Below are 15,765 nucleotides of genomic sequence, written 5' to 3'. Positions count from 1 at the left end.
GGTCCTCATGAATGACCACAGATAGAAAGTGCCACACACTCTGTCGTTTTGCGAGTAGTTTTGAATAAGGACGCCTGGCCTACTAAATAAACTAATTTGGCTAATAATAATGAGCTACGCGTATGACCTGCAGAGGACGCTGCTGTATAAGTTATGGGGGAGAGACGTTCTAAACGGCACTAGCGATGTGGTCGACGGTCGTTAACAGTGATTCCCTGCTCTCTTTGGCAGCGATGGGAAAGTTCCCCTTTCAGCCAGGCAAGAAGCACTCACTGAAAGCTGAGAGGAAATGACATGAGCGGCCAAAGCATGCCACCCACCCTTTCCAACACACACCCAACCCCTGTGCCCTCCCAAGACAAGAGCCCCATTTCGGGGTGGAGTTTCCCGGCCTGGGTGTGGTCCGGGAAGCGAGCCAAGGCGCTGATTACATTCAGCTGCTGTGCAAGTTGTGGCCACCGCTTTTCACCGATCCGGAGAAAGATATTCCGCGATCTTCCCGATTTCCATTCGCTTTGCTCTCTCCGCCTCCTCAGACTTCCTCCATTTCAGTGACATTCCGCACAGTCCATGTGGTCAGCGGCACCAGCCACGAGGTATAGTACGCTCTCATATACAGCAATAACATCCAGCATTTGAAAAAAAAAAATATTGCTTTAATTTGTGCGGAGGTTGTCTTTTTGTTTTGTTTCTCAATTTTCTAGTTACCTGCACTTCAGAGTGCATGTCACAACATGTACGATTAGGTTATTGAAGCTTCTATATCAGGGGGCGTGTTGTGAAAACGAGTACACTATGTTTCCAGTGTTTTTCGGAATAGTGAATCTCGAGGCCTTGTTCAGAATTCGTGTGCACGCAGCAGCTGAAGTGGGAAAGGTATGCAGCGTATTTTCAAAAACTACCCATTTCCCGGTGCTGGTGGCAGAGACGGGTGAGGCGCGGAAGGTATCGCTCCCGCATTGAGACGCGAAGGTCGAAGGGTAAGGTCGTCAGTTGTGGGTTTTTTATGTTGGAATGATTGTAGAACGTTCCAGGCATCAGCTGTTATGGACCGCTCTATTGTTGTTCTCCGTCTCCCACAGCAACCACGTCAAAAGCTGCTATTGATGGTAATTTCTCGCACTGTTAGTGTTATTATTGCGGCTTTGACCATGGACGATCGATAACATCGATGGACATCACCGGTTCTTCCCTATGTTGTTTTTTTTATTAATTACCTGTAACGTGCGTAGTTTGATACAGGATACGTTTTAATGGTTGCGGCAGCATTGAGATCTATAAGATCAGTTTTTTAAATAAATTCACTGCTCTTCATAAGTCTGCGTTCTTAACCATGTAAGGATCTGTTTACATATCTGTCTCATATTCAATAGCAACAAACTAATCACAGTGAGTTATTCCTGGCAAGGTTCCAGGGCTGCACTTATTTTGTTTAATTTAAGTTCACCAAGTGCTAGTGGTCTGTATGAGGTTACTGTTTCTACGTTCAGTCCTAAAAGCTTTTTTTTCTTCACTTTGTCATCTAGTTTCTTTCTTTTGTGTCCCTTTTGCCTTTCTTTTGCTTTCTTTTAAGTCTGAAACTCTGTAGCAGTCTCCACTCTTCATGTTAAAAGGTTGCAAAAACATCCGGTAGCCCACTTGACATCTGTTTGTGGGTGTTTTTCCAGTTGATTCTCCTTGTATCTGTCCTACACTTTTATGTTCTGTTCTGATCCATTGAGATGCAGATATATACACATTTATTCTCATTTCAGCTGGGCAGTACTTTTATGTCAGTGGTTTCTGACATACCCCCGCCTTGCAAATGTCATGAAGTCTGAATAGACTCTGGATAGCCACATGAGATTACACAGAGATAATGGCCATAAAAAGGGAACTGACAATGGCACTCTCCACTGCTGGTGTCCATGCTCTCATCAGTGATAGTGGTGTACCGATGTCAGTTCTTGTTGACTCTGAGGTCATCGGGTGTTGGGACTGGTTTGACACCCTGCCCCCTGCTCTGAAAAGAACAGAGATGGGGTAAGAAGGTTCTTTCACTTAGAAAGAGCTCAGGTCTGCCTCTTCTCACCAGTGCTGTTGGTGTTCCACGTTTTATTTTCTTTGCTTTGGCTTATATTTGTTCATTTTATCATAAAGTAGTACAGCCGTTGCATCGGCTTGATTATGACTCACTCAAAGCATGAAAGATGAACAGCTGACCCCTCCGAAACACTCTCCCTCTGTGCAAGGTGCGGCTCGCCCGGCCAAACTGTTATCAGCCTATAAAGCGCTAAAGGGCACAGTTCAGGAAAGGTGTGTGTTGTGTAATCGAATGGTGGCCGGGCTCTGCATCAGTTCTGAAATGGCTCACGGGGTCCCGCAGGTATGTTCTGCCACATCACGCCCAGCTTGTTCAATTAGTGGTTGTTGTTTCAACACATCATCCTCGTGGATGACTACATAACTGCATGAAACCTCCACATTGCACAGCAGTGTGTGTGTGTGTGTGTGTGTGGAAACACAGGCCTTAAAGTGAACTGTTGAAGTTTCACTGTGCCCTGAAAGTGGCTGCATTAGTGGGATGGCGAGAGATCATGACATACCCCATGACTGTTAGCCAATGCCTTCTAGCACAGGTCAGAGTATCAGCAGCTGTGTGTCCGGTTGTCAAGTTTTTAATGCTTGAAAATAAGCATAAAGAGAAATGTGACAGTACTGACACAGCTGTCTGTTAGTAACGTAATTTAATAAAAGATCTGCTTGTAGAATAGGTGCACATATTCTATATACAAGTATGAATTACTGTTTCAAAGGTTTCATATGTTTCAGTCTGGATTTTTAAAAGTAAGTATTTGCACAATAATATTGTTTCAGTACACAGTCAGAACTTGACAGTAAGTTAATCTGTGAGCTGGTAGCACTGTTATGTGTGGGTGATGCCAGTTTTTTTGGTGTTACCACTGGGGGTGTGACCTTTTCACAGAAGTTGGTATACACTGTATTTGAATGGGGGAATATGGGCCCGGTGACTGTGGCACAAGTAGTATTTCTGTGTGTTTGTTCAACAATGTTGGTTTAAGACAAGACAGAATGAGGAGTAAATTATAAACGGTTGTAATGGAAAGTCTGGGTAGGGGCTAACTCTGGGGAATGGGTACACATTGGAAACACTTCCTTTTAGAGAAATTCTAATTAGGTGGATAGATTTGCTAATTACTGATTCGGGTGTGATTGACCAAATGGATACTTTTCTCTCACTTAAATATTTTTGTTGGGATATTTTGCATGTCATGTTTAATGTGTTTTTATTTTTCCATTCATACTTTTAGACATTTTCCACTGTTTGTCCAGCAGACTTATTTTTGCACACTGCTTAAAGTCATGTTTGTGCTGCACCCTGACTGCTGCTACAGTGCCATAATATTCAGCGTTCACTTCATAACACCCCTCGCTCTCACTGACCTCACCTGATACTGCAGAAACCAAATGCCTGTTCTCACACATCCAGTGCAAAATTACAGGTTCAGACCTCCTCCATTAAGTTTTCTTCAACCACAGGTCGTCTGCAGGTTAGACACTCCTGTTGGACCGGTGTTTCCACTGTCCAGTTTTACAGACTTTGCTTTAGCTTGTATGATGTCACGACTGCCGTGTTTGGATGGTTGGATTTTTCTGTGTTTGCACAGTAGAGGTGTAGCCTGTATAAAGAGATCAGTAGATTGCACGATCACAAACCGTTGCAGTGTGCAAAATACCATTACTTGTGGGTCTCTAGGCTGAAGTATGCGGAGCCTTCAAGGTGCTTAACCTACATTGTTCCAGCACAAGCTCTCCAGTGACATGTGAAATGCAGGGTAATGTGAGAGGCTCCTGCTGTGTAATTAGCTGGAAATGTGATTGGTTAATGACTCTTGTGGGAAAAGAGATGGGGGGGGGAATAGCTCCAGCAGCAGTTTGGGAATGTGGCCAGTTCCAGTCTGTCATTACCCTCCCTACTCAGTGTGTAGACTGCATAATCCTGTGCTACCTCTTGGTTGGTGACTGTCATCCCGCCCTACCTTTCTTTACATTGTGTTACATCTTTGCTGACCATTAAGAGCTTAAAGATGCCTCCTGCATCCCTGTATGGTGCAGAGGTTTTGTGATGGTGGCTGTTGGTCTCTTTGTGATCTGTGATCTATATTACTGAAGAGGTTATGCACAGGTAGCTTGGAACTGCTGTGACCATGAGGTGTGGTGGATGTTTGCAGAATGCGTTGTTGAAGGATATAATGGCAGTTTCTTGTGCAAACCTGCAGCCTTTTAGTTTCAATTTCACCTCTATAACCTATGCCCTATAGTGAATAGTGCCTCTGGATATATGCCTCCCCCCCCAAAAAAAACAAAAAAACATCTAGACATAGTGTCTTAGACATAGTTGTCTGGGCAGCATGTGGTTTCTAAATGGGGTAATTAATGTTTTTTGTTACCATAGATTCAATACAAATAAAGATTGCTGCATGCTGTTTGTTTCAGTAAACATCCTACAAGACTTTTTGTGGCATGACTGTGCTGTCAGATGTAGCACCTTCCTGTGTGAGTAGTGCGGAGGGGTGAAGACCTTTTTTTCCATAACCAATGAGACCCCCAGCGGTATTGTTCTCCATTTCCTGTGAACTGCACAGCACAGGGGGAGGGGGGGCGGGATTTAATCACATTGTCAGGGAGCACCATGGGTAAACCACACTCCTCCATTCCTCACATCACTTCATCAGGCCAGGCCTGTCAGTGGAGAGCTTAGCAATGACTTTATTTGCTTGAAGGAGTAAAGACATGAAAACCGCACACGCACAAAGAAACCACACACAGACACACAAGCAGGCACACATGTGCTGTACATGCTCGCACAGACAGAGGAAAATGAGAATAGACAGACAGCGCTTTGTGTGGGTTTGCCTGCGGCCCAAGGTGCCTTCTGTGCTCGTTGTTATCAGTTCATTGGTCTGCTCCCCTCCTCCCAAAGCTCTGAACACATGACCCTCCAACACTGGCATTGAGCCTTTCCAATGACATGGCTTCTCATGTGATATGACAGGCGTGTAAGAAGGACATACAGATACAGTCATGTGGCTCAAGGAGGTGTCTGGAATAACAATAGTATAGCCTTGCTGTACTGTACTGAACAGAATGTCCATGTTTTGACTCTCATATGTGTCATGTCATAAAATCACCAGGAACATCTAGTGAATAGATAATGGAAAGCAGTTGTTCAGGCCCATGAGGGCAACTTGCAGTAAGATCTTAATATTTTTGAAAGTGGAACATTTCTGTTGGCATGAAATGTATTTATTACTGGTTGCGAAACAAGTAGAAATTGCAGTCTTGAGTTTTCAACCCATTGATTACTGTAGAACATGTTGAACTAATTGAAACTTCCTACAGCACTTCAGTATTGATGGTGGCACTGGCAGTTTCAGCACTGTGATGGATTGACACACAATCTGTTGTGTTCTGTATGTGAGGTTGTTCCTGTGACTTTGTCAGATGCACTTTTGTGCTCTTGCTTTGTACGTCACCCTGGACAAGAGCGCCTAGGTGACTAAATATAAATTTTTAGAATTACACATAGTACTTTTTTGGCTTGTAGCTGGTCGCTGCAGAGGAAAATGCACAAACCTTGCAGGGCAACCTGACGCAGCAGATGTTTTATACATTACATTACATTATAACATTATTCTCATTTAACGGACTCTCTTATCCAGAGTGACTTCCACAGGTTACGGTTTTTACATGCTATCCATTTATGCAGCTGGATATTTACTGAGGCGATTCTGGGTTAAGTACCATGCCCAAGGGTACAACGGCAGTGCCCCAGTGGGGGAATCGAACCAGCAACCTTGCGGCTACAAGCCCTGCTCCTTACCGCTGTGCTGCTGCCTCAGAAAGTGCCTGGTGTTAAGTGCTGTTACGTTTTCTTGGCTCCTAACCATAACCTTGTTAGTTCCTTGTAACGTGTTATCATCAAAGCCACTGTCTGCACCCAGTCCTCCCCTCCCCCCCCACCCCCTTTGGGCCTCTCATATTCTGACCCTCCTCTGCTGAAGAGGGAGCGAGGGATGAGAAAGAGGGATGAAAGGAGAGCTTTGTGAGGGTGCTGCTTTGTGAGGGGCAGCAGGAGCACAGTGTCACTCAGAGACAACCCGGAGCCGCAGACACATCGCTCAGCTGATGGAGACGATCTCTGACTGCTCGAGGACACTCAGGGACAGCGCCATGCGCCGCCATTTAGCAGTTCTCCTCCCAGGGGCAGGGGCAGGGGCAAGGGCGAGGGCAGGGGCAGGGGCAGGGGGGTGGGGGGTGTAATGTCACCCTTGCACCAGATGGGTGGGATGATTTCAGACATAAGTGTTGACACACCTGCACCAAACAGGAAGTAATTGTTAACTTCCTCTTCTAACACCTCTTTTTAACCAAAGCTCTTTACATATGAATGCGTGTGTACGGGGCGGTCTGAGTTTAAAATGGGAGACGGGTTAGCTCAGACTTCTCCTGGACAAGTCTGTGATTTTACAGATCATGGCCTACTGTGTAGGTTAATAAATGAGTTCCCAGAGAAGGGAGGGGCAGGTTATGATGGAGGTAGTGTTGAACTGTGATTAGTCCAGCGCTCTTGAGATATAAGGGAAGAGGCATAGTTTCAAAACCAAGCTAGATGGAAGGAAGCCAAAAGAATATGTGGAAGTGAACTACAGTGGTGACAGATGGCAGAGGAGGGGCCGTTTTTCAGAAACCAATATCAGTGGTTCACCCTGTAAGTGTAATTTTGTTTATTAAGACATACTGTGCACTGACTAAGTGGATGGCCCTTACAGTGCTGATTGATAATTTCTTGTTTCATCCAACCAAATACTTTTTCTGTGGTGTTTCTTATGGAACAATGCTGGGGAGTGTTAATGGAGCAAACTGTTGGAGAGTAATGCTGTGGCCTTCTGTGTGATCCTGCAGGCAGATCTAGCAGGAGGGGCGAGTCTGCGTCAGAAATATGGGCCTGCTTCAGCTGCTGAAGTCCCAGTTCCTTTGCCACCTGGTCATCTGCTATGTGTTCCTGGTCAGCGGCCTCATCATCAACTTCCTTCAGATCTGCACGCTGCCCCTCTGGCCAATCAACAAGCAGCTGGCCCGCAGGATCAACTGCAGGCTGGGCTACTCCATCGCCAGCCGTAAGCGCAAGGACTCCTTTACTCCCACTCCCCTAATTTACCTGCCCTCTCCTCTACTCCTGTTCTGACCTAAATGTCCTGTCTCCTCTTTTACATCCACTCTCCATTATACCTTTACCTTTATCTTTATATATGCTTTACTTGGTCTTAAATTTGCCCACAGGCTGGTCACAGTGCACTCATTAGAAACCTCTTGCTTTATTCTCTCTCCTGCTTTTTTCATTTTCACGCCTATTTCTGCTTTACTCATGCTCTCACACTGAGTTCTGCTTTGCCATACTTTCAGGCCTGCCTTTGCTTTACCCATGTGACCACACCTACTCTTGCTTTACTCACCCTGTCACACCTATGCTTGCATTACTCCACACTGACATTACCTATTTACTCTGACAACCTGAGCTTCAAGGCTTCTTCGCCAGCAGCACCTCTGCTGTTCCTCACGTTGTTAAATACAGTACCGTTCAAAAGTTTGGGGTCACTTAGAAATTTTCTTGTTTTTGAAAGAAAAGCAAATTTTTTGTCCATTTAAATAACATCAGATTGATCAGAAATACAGTGTAGAGATTGTTAATGTTGTAAATGACTATCGTAGCTGGAAACGGCTGGTTTTTAAAGGAACATCTACATAGGTGTACAGAGGCCCATTATTAACAACCGTTAGTCCTGTGTTCCGATGGCACGTTGTTTGCTAATGCAGGTTTATCATTCTAAAAGGTTAATTGATCATTAGAAAACCCTTTTGCAATTATGTTAGCACAGCTGAAAACTATTGTGCTGATTAAAGAAGCAATAAAACTGGCCGCCTTTAGACTAGTTGAGTATGTGGAGCATCAGCAATTGTGGGTGTGATTACAGGCTCGAAATGGCCAGAAACAAAGAACTTTCTTCTGAAACTCATCAGTCTATTCTTTTTCTGAGAAATGAAGGCTATTCCATGCCAGAAATTGCCAAGAAACTGAAGATCTCGTACAAGGCTGTGTACTACTCCCTTCACAGAGCAGCGCAAACTGGCTCTAACCAGAACAGAAAGAGGAGTGGGAGGCCCCGGTGCACAACTGAGCAGGAGAACAAATGCATTAGAGTGTCTAGTTTGAGAAACAGACACCTCACAGGTCCTCAGCTGGCAGCTTCATTAAATAGTACCTGCAAAACACCAATCTCAACGTCAACAGTGAAGAGGCGACTCCAGGATGCTGGCCTTCTGGGCAGAGTTGCAAAGAAAAAGCCAAATCTCAGACAGGCCAATAAAAAGAAAAGATTAAGATGGGCAAAAGAACACAGACACTGGACGGAGGAAGATTGGAAAAAAGTGTTATGAACAGACGAATCTAAGTTTGAGGTGTTCGGATCACAAAGAAGAACATTCGTGAGACACAGACCAAATGAAAAGATGCTGCAGGAGTGCTTGACGCCATCTGTCAAGCATGGTGGAGGCAATGTGATGGCCTGGGGCTGCTTTGGTGGTGGTAAATTGGGAGATTTGTAAAAGGGATCTTGAAGAAGGAAGGCTATCACTCCATTTTGCAACACCATGCCATACCCTGTGGACAGTGCTTGATTGGAGCCAGTTTCCTCCTACAACAGGACAATGACCCAAAGCACAGCTCCAAACTATGCAAAAACTGTATAGGGAAGCTTGGTATTCTTTGGTATTTGGTATTCGTCAGCTGGTATTCTGTCAATAATGGAGTGGCCAGCACAGTTACCGGATCTCAACCCTATTGAGCTGTTGTGGGAGCAGCTTGACCGTATGGTACATAAGAAGTGCCCATCAAGCCAATCCAACTTGTGGGAGGTGTTTCAGGAAGCATGGGGTGAAATCCCTTCAGATTATCTCAACAAATTGACAACTAGAATGCCAATGGTCTGCAAGGCTGTAATTCATGCAAATGGAGGATTCTTTGATGAAAGCAAAGTTTGAAGGGCACAATTATTATTTCAATTAAAAATCATTATTTCTAACTTTGTCAATGACTATATTTCCTATTCATTTTGCCATATTTCCTATTCAAACTCATTTCATGTATTTTTTCATGGAAAACCAGGAAATTTCTAAGTGATCCAAAACTTTTGAATGGTAGTGTGTGTTTATTTTATTTATCCCTAGTCATGTTCTGGACAGGCCTGTATTCATGTTCCTCTGGATCGGTTATGAACTAGTTACTCTGTCTCTGGCATTGGTCCTGTTCATTGCCATAGCAACTTTATGCTGTCAACAGTTAAACAGGAAATGTAGTAGAATCAACTAGGATCCAGCAGAGGAAAATTCATTTATTGCTGTATATTAATATGCTCGCTCTGCCATTGTGTTCAGATGCTTCTACAATAGTACGACACACAGAATTGGACACAAGATTAGTGTTACTCACTTGTTTTAAGTGTTACGCCGCTATGTCCATCTGGCTAAATTAGTCATGGCATATTCCTTTTAGCTAAGTGAGATTGTCAGTGGCAGTTTTATCACATAATGCGCTACACCAAATGAAGTGAAAGCCACAACAAAGGACTGGTAGCTGTCTGAGTGTAGAGGAGGAGTCATAGATGGAGCTCAATCCTGTAACCATTTTTGGGTGGGGACTTCCTGCGAACATCACAGGCCAGTCAAACAAGCGTGGCGTTCAGAGCACCGTTTGTGCACCGTTCATTAGCCAACCCTAAAACCTGTTAGCAGTAATGTGATGAAGTCAAAGAACTTTTGAATGTCTAATAAGAGGATTACAGTTCCCCTGAGAAACTGGAATGAATGGCAGAACGGGGTTAGATTGGATTTATTTGCAAATGTAAAATGATCCTTAAATAACAGCTGTCTCTGCTGAGGTACAGCAGTGCTGCTCTCTGTCAGGGCTGTTGCAGACAAAGGGGACCATATTTAAGACCCAGGAAGCAGTGGGCTTGTGTACCTCATATAAATGTGCAAGACACTTTTAGTGCAGCCAAATAAAGGACTTGCGTGAAAATGTTAAACTGTTTAAATTCAGCCTGGAGTGGAGTGGAAAGTCAACTGGTGATATGGAGAATTTGTGCAAAGATATAATGGTACGTATGACCGTATAGTGTCATGAACATGCCTGTGTCCCTCCCTGTTTAGAAATGGTGGCACTGCTGGAGTGGTGGTCAGGCACAGAGTGCACACTCTACACTGACCCCGAGAGCTACCCGCTGTACGGCAAAGAGAACGCCATTGTTGTGCTCAACCACAACTTTGAGATCGACTTTCTGTGTGGCTGGACCTTCTGTGAGAGATTTGGCGTCCTGGGGGTAAGTAAACTAGATTGAGTGTTAAAAAGAATGAAAGTATGTTTGGTAATTCAGTTTGTGTAATTGGTATTCTATTTGCTGCAGGGGAACTCAAACTGAAATTTATCTAAATTTTCATTTGTGACAATTGACAATAACATTTGTTAACCATTGAAGTATACACTATGCAATATTCTGTGAATTACAGAAGGGATTGAATAAATCTATTAGAAAATTTTATTTTATTAAATGTCTAAAGGAATGCATGGACTTAAAGAGGACAATTTCCCTGAGATAAGACAGAATTCTTTTCCTTTCAGAGCTCCAAAGTGCTGGCCAAGAAGGAGCTGGCATATGTTCCTCTGATTGGCTGGATGTGGTACTTCCTGGAGATTGTGTTCTGTAAGAGGAAGTGGGAGGAGGATCGCAGGACAGTGGCGAAAAGTCTTCAGAACCTGCGGGACTACCCAGAAAACTACTGGGTAAGTCTGGCTTATGGAGAGGAATCTCAAGTTGACCAAAACAGTCTGGTTTTTCCAGTTAGAAACCAGCCACTCTTAAATAAATTTCAGTTGCATTTTTTCTCTGGATGAGCTCATTTATTTGTAAGGAGAATTACCTGAAAACATGATCTTACATTCCCTTGTTTGCTTGTAACTTGTGTATTATTGGCGGCACACTCTGAATCATGATGAGTTATGATGGAGTGTGGTGAAAGTGTGGTCATTGTGAATGTGCTGGCCGCAGTTCCTGCTGCACTGTGAGGGGACACGCTTCACGGAGAAGAAGCATCAGATCAGCATGCAGGTGGCAGAGAGCAAGGGCCTGCCCAAACTGAAGTACCACCTCCTGCCCCGCACCAAGGGCTTCTGCATCACCGTCGAGAACCTCAGAGGAACAGGTCAGGGGGAGGGAGGCACCCCGCCGAAATTAGCGCCTTGGAGACCTCTGGAAACGAACAAGCCCAGAGGCCCACATCATACTCTTTTTCTTTCTCTCTCTCTCTCTCTCTCTGTCACACACACGCATACATGCACGCACTCTCTCTTTCTGTCTCTCTCTCTTTCTCTAACCAATGAAACAAAAACCTCCAGCAACCGTGATAAAAATAAAAGTACAATAAATCAGAAACATAATGAAGTCTAGGATTCCTAGGCTTTGTGAAGCTGTGGATATGTGATGAAGCTTAAAAGCTCCCAGGTCATTGCAGGATATCTGCTCTGTTCAAGCCAATGTTCACCCACTGTAACAGTGTTCCCCCTACTCCCCTTGTCTGACAGTGTTTGTGTCTCCTCTGTAGTTACCGCTGTGTACGATTCTACACTTAATTTCAGAAACAACGAAACTCCAACTTTGCTGGGAGTTCTCAATGGGAAAAAATACCATGCCGATTTATACGTGAGGTAAGGGACACGGAGGTGGGAGGCAGAGCTGTACAGTGCTGTTTAGTTATGCCAGTCACCCCAACATATTGTTATTTCCAAAACTCCTACTGTGTTGTTGTGAAAATAGTTTTGTATATATGTTTTTGATTTATTTGATTAAGCAGCTATGGCTATCTTCTGCAATGAATATAAGCCTTACTTCCTACGTACAAGCCACTGAACACAATTAAAGAAGGATACGGTCTTGTAATTTGTGCAGCACCAAAAAAAAAACTAACCATAGAGGCATTGATTTTTTTTTTTTTTGCTTTATTTTATATTTCTGTTGGCTGATTGTACACTCAGCTTTTTGGTGGTCCTCTGTGGCAGAGGTACAGAGTAAAATTAGCTCTCTCATGCACCACCCCTTTCCCCACATGTGGTGTATCCCAGGAGAATTCCTCTGGACACCATTCCAGAGGACGAGACAGAGTGTGCAGCCTGGCTTCACAAACTGTACCAGGAAAAGGTGAGCTGTGCTCTATCACTCAAGTGTGTGTGTGTGTTTTTGGTGGAGGGCTTGTCCACACAACAGTGTGTAGTTCATGAGCCCAGATTGGGATTATAGATATGACAGTGGCCCTTAGGGAATGTGGTGTTTTTTTCACTTAGCAGATAGCAGACTCAGTTCCTGAAAGGGGTATGTTTATGCTGATACTCACCCAACCAGTCTGTGTAGGTAATTAGCCTTACATACTTGCAGTTGTACATTTCTTAGAGTGCATGACAGTAATACATTTCTTTAATCTAGGGCACAAGTGTAATGTTGATGTGATGTTTCATTTAAAATAAAGTGGGGAAAAAGACTTTAGAAACCATCAGATGAATTGAGTCAGTGGAGGAGAAAAAAACAGCAAGCATGCAGCCCCCTCGGAGTTTTACACCCTGATCTATAACTATGTTCCACTCTACCTCTCACCCACACTCTCTATAGTTTTATACTGCAAGCACAATACCTGTTATGTTATACAATACCTTGAATGAAAACCCTCCTATTAGCAGTGTGACTGCTGTATGCTAATAATAGAACACTTACTATACACTTTATTACTGCTCACCTGTATCACTGTGTAATATTACTATTAAGTCTCTCTAAAGCTCTACATTTTATAAATTTGGGATCCTTGTAGTAAGTATGTTGATTCCACAAGAAAATGCTGTATGATTTCACTCATTGTAGATCCTTTTGTGACAGTAGTTTGTACTTACATTAGATATTTATTTCTGGATCTTCTGTATAAATTCTGCATGCATGCATGAGAGAACATTGTATTGAAATGACTTGTGTGATGTCACATTAATATTAAAATATTAATGTTTTTGTACAGCTACTAATTTCAGCTGTGCTTGTGATTTTGCTCCTGCAGGATCAGTTTCAGGAGCAGTATTCCCAGACAGGGCGTTTCCCAGGCCCCATAGTAAGCCCACCGCGCCGGCCTTGGGCCCTCCTTAACTGGCTTTTCTGGGCCTGCCTGCTGCTCTACCCGCTGGGCGTGCTGCTGGTCCAGGTGGTTAGTGCCGGCTCCTCCCTCACCATCGTCAGCACTGTGGCACTCTGCGTGGCAGGTGGGTCCAGTCGCAGTAACGCCCCAGGTTATTAAATCATGTTGGTATTGTGCCTTTTTATGGCAGACCATCCTTGGCCACAATTCTTGTCTTAAAAATTCCTAACCATAACTGTGTAGGCTGTATATCCTTGGACAGATGAATTACCGGGAGGGGCGGGGCAGGGGTTTTGTTGTTCGGTTGTAATGGGTTTCTAGTCATTGCTGTGTTCAATCCCCCAGTACACCCTCCCTGCCTTGGCCTATGTTGTCAGGGGAAACTACCTGATGTTGTCTTCAGTTTTTAATTCTTTTGTTTTCATCCAAACGTTCCGTTAGGAAGCAGGTCAGGTACTTATACAGTAAGTATAGTTTTTACTTCCCGGAATGATAATGGAATTTAAGCATGTTGCCCTACAGTCAGTTGCATGATGTCATTTTTTCCAACCCTGGCTTATTCCTTACCTTTCTGAAAGGACACAAAAGAAAAACTCTACAGAAGAAGGGACCGAGAACAAAACAAACACATAATTGAATTACCCTGTCGATTCAGAATCAGAAGTCGGGTCTTAAATCCTGTGGCCATTTTTTGCTTCTACAAAAATTCCATTGATTTTTGCCTAAATTTAACTCCCATCAGACTGTAATTTAAATCTACGATACAGGTGGCTATAAAGTTGTGCCTTGTGTGACAGAAAAACAGTGTATACTGCATTTCAGATGCCATCTCTCAGCTCTCTCACTGGATCACTAGTGCTTTCTGCATTCATGGAGCTCAGCTGCTTTTTCTGTCTGAAATCATAATACCTGACCCTTTCTGCCCAGAAAGGTCTCCCATAAAGAGAGAAAGCGGCTGCAATCCCACCATGACTTTTTTTCCAACGTGAAAGGAATGATGTCACACATCCATCTGCATCAGAAACCATTACAGATTCTGACAAGAGCTCTCCATTAATGCGGACAAGCACTTGATCATTCATTACAACAGAAATGGTCCAGGTTTAATAAAAGCACCAAAACTACAATATATGCATTTATTGAAACAATTACAGCGTGTATTAAACCACACGGCCAGCGTTAGACAAATGTGCATGTTTCGAGAAAAGAACCTTAGCCTTGAGTTCAAGCAATCACCATCCACTCCATTTTGAGTTTGCTTTGAAAATAAATGGCATTGTTACCTCACCTGTTGGAGGACAGGAAGGAGTCTGACCAATCACAGTGCAGGAATGGAGAGCCCAGTAAGAGATTGACGGACCAGACTAATGACACCATAACCAAATACTAAACATCCTTATCCTCATTCCACCATGACTCATTGATTCCTCCTCTCCTTTTGTGTCTAGCCTCTGTCGGCGTCCGCTGGATGATTGGACAGACAGAGATTGACAAGGGCTCCAGCTATGGGAACAAAGATGTCCCTCTTAACAACAACTGAAGACTCTAAAGACAACAGCAGCCAACCTAAAAAAAAAGACTGTTCCACATGGAGCTGGAACAGTTTACAAATAACAGACTATGCAGCTACTTGGAGACAGAAGAGGATATGAAAGCAACTGAGAAAATGGTGGCAATGTTAACAGCCAGCCAGAGGGGTCCTCAGAGGGCTATTCTGAATAGATCAGAATGGTTCTGAACTGGACTATGGATTCAGTTAGCTGAACTCAGTTATCCTCCTCAGGTTCAAGAACCTGTTTAACACAGTTCAAGTACACAGCTGGACACATTTTACCACGGAGCCATGTACAGCTACACATTTGCCCAGGAAAATGATTAATTGTACACTGTGGAGAGAATTCTAATTCCCTGTCACAGTTCTAGATGAAATACGTGTTTGAATGCTTCCATGCAGTGATATGCAGTACTAGTTTTACATCAACTGAACAGGTACCTTATTTGGACAGGCTTGTTCCAAAACGCTGTCAGTCAGCAATCCCTGACCAAAGCACTAAGAGATGGCAAAAAATAAAGTGAATGTTTTTGAGATGTCTTGGTTCTTTTCCTGTAAAGTGCTCTCGAAAAAGAATTCCTGGCTGATGCAATCCACTGCTCAAAACATAACTAAACTAAAATATACCATTTATTGAAATCATGAGCTATGAGCCAGTAAAACAGGATGTGTGACATCAGCGCATGAACATAACCAACACACCAAGCACACATAGCAAAACTCCAGACTGTTGAGGCACCAAATGCTCGAAAAACATTTTCAAAACAGGGGTTTGGTGCACAGTAAATATGATGGCACCTCTCATGAGCAGAATAGTCAGCAAAGTGTGTGTGTGTGTCTGTGTGTGTGCACGCCTGTTTGTTCCTGTGCTCAGCAGCAGGAAGTGAACACAGTGTTCTCGTTTGTTGGACAGGCTCCAGTCAAACACA

General features: G+C 43.7%; 1 protein-coding gene across 5 annotated transcripts; it reads left to right on the top strand.

Moving 5' to 3' along the window:
• The first annotated feature begins 239 nt into the window (after positions 1-239).
• On the top strand, positions 240-15,380 carry agpat4 (1-acylglycerol-3-phosphate O-acyltransferase 4 (lysophosphatidic acid acyltransferase, delta)). 5 transcript variants are annotated; one of them, XM_036547139.1, is made up of 9 exons: positions 240-596; positions 6,971-7,181; positions 10,270-10,439; positions 10,739-10,900; positions 11,166-11,319; positions 11,719-11,821; positions 12,236-12,311; positions 13,210-13,408; positions 14,733-15,380. In XM_036547139.1, exons 2-9 carry the CDS (start codon positions 7,004-7,006, stop codon positions 14,822-14,824), a joined length of 1,134 nt encoding a protein of 377 aa, XP_036403032.1. In that variant the 5' UTR covers positions 240-596; positions 6,971-7,003; the 3' UTR covers positions 14,825-15,380. The 5 variants fall into 5 exon arrangements, with proteins under 5 accessions (XP_036403032.1, XP_036403029.1, XP_036403030.1 ...); XM_036547136.1 differs by having other exon boundaries at positions 6,967-7,181; XM_036547137.1 differs by lacking the exon at positions 240-596 and adding an exon at positions 790-876 and having other exon boundaries at positions 6,967-7,181.
• Positions 15,381-15,765: the final 385 nt, after the last annotated feature.

Source organism: Megalops cyprinoides, chromosome 15 (assembly GCF_013368585.1).
Source record: "Megalops cyprinoides isolate fMegCyp1 chromosome 15, fMegCyp1.pri, whole genome shotgun sequence".
Taxonomy (NCBI): domain Eukaryota; kingdom Metazoa; phylum Chordata; class Actinopteri; order Elopiformes; family Megalopidae; genus Megalops; species Megalops cyprinoides.
Note: the sequence above shows the minus strand (reverse complement) of the source record. Positions and strands in the feature narration are given on the sequence as shown.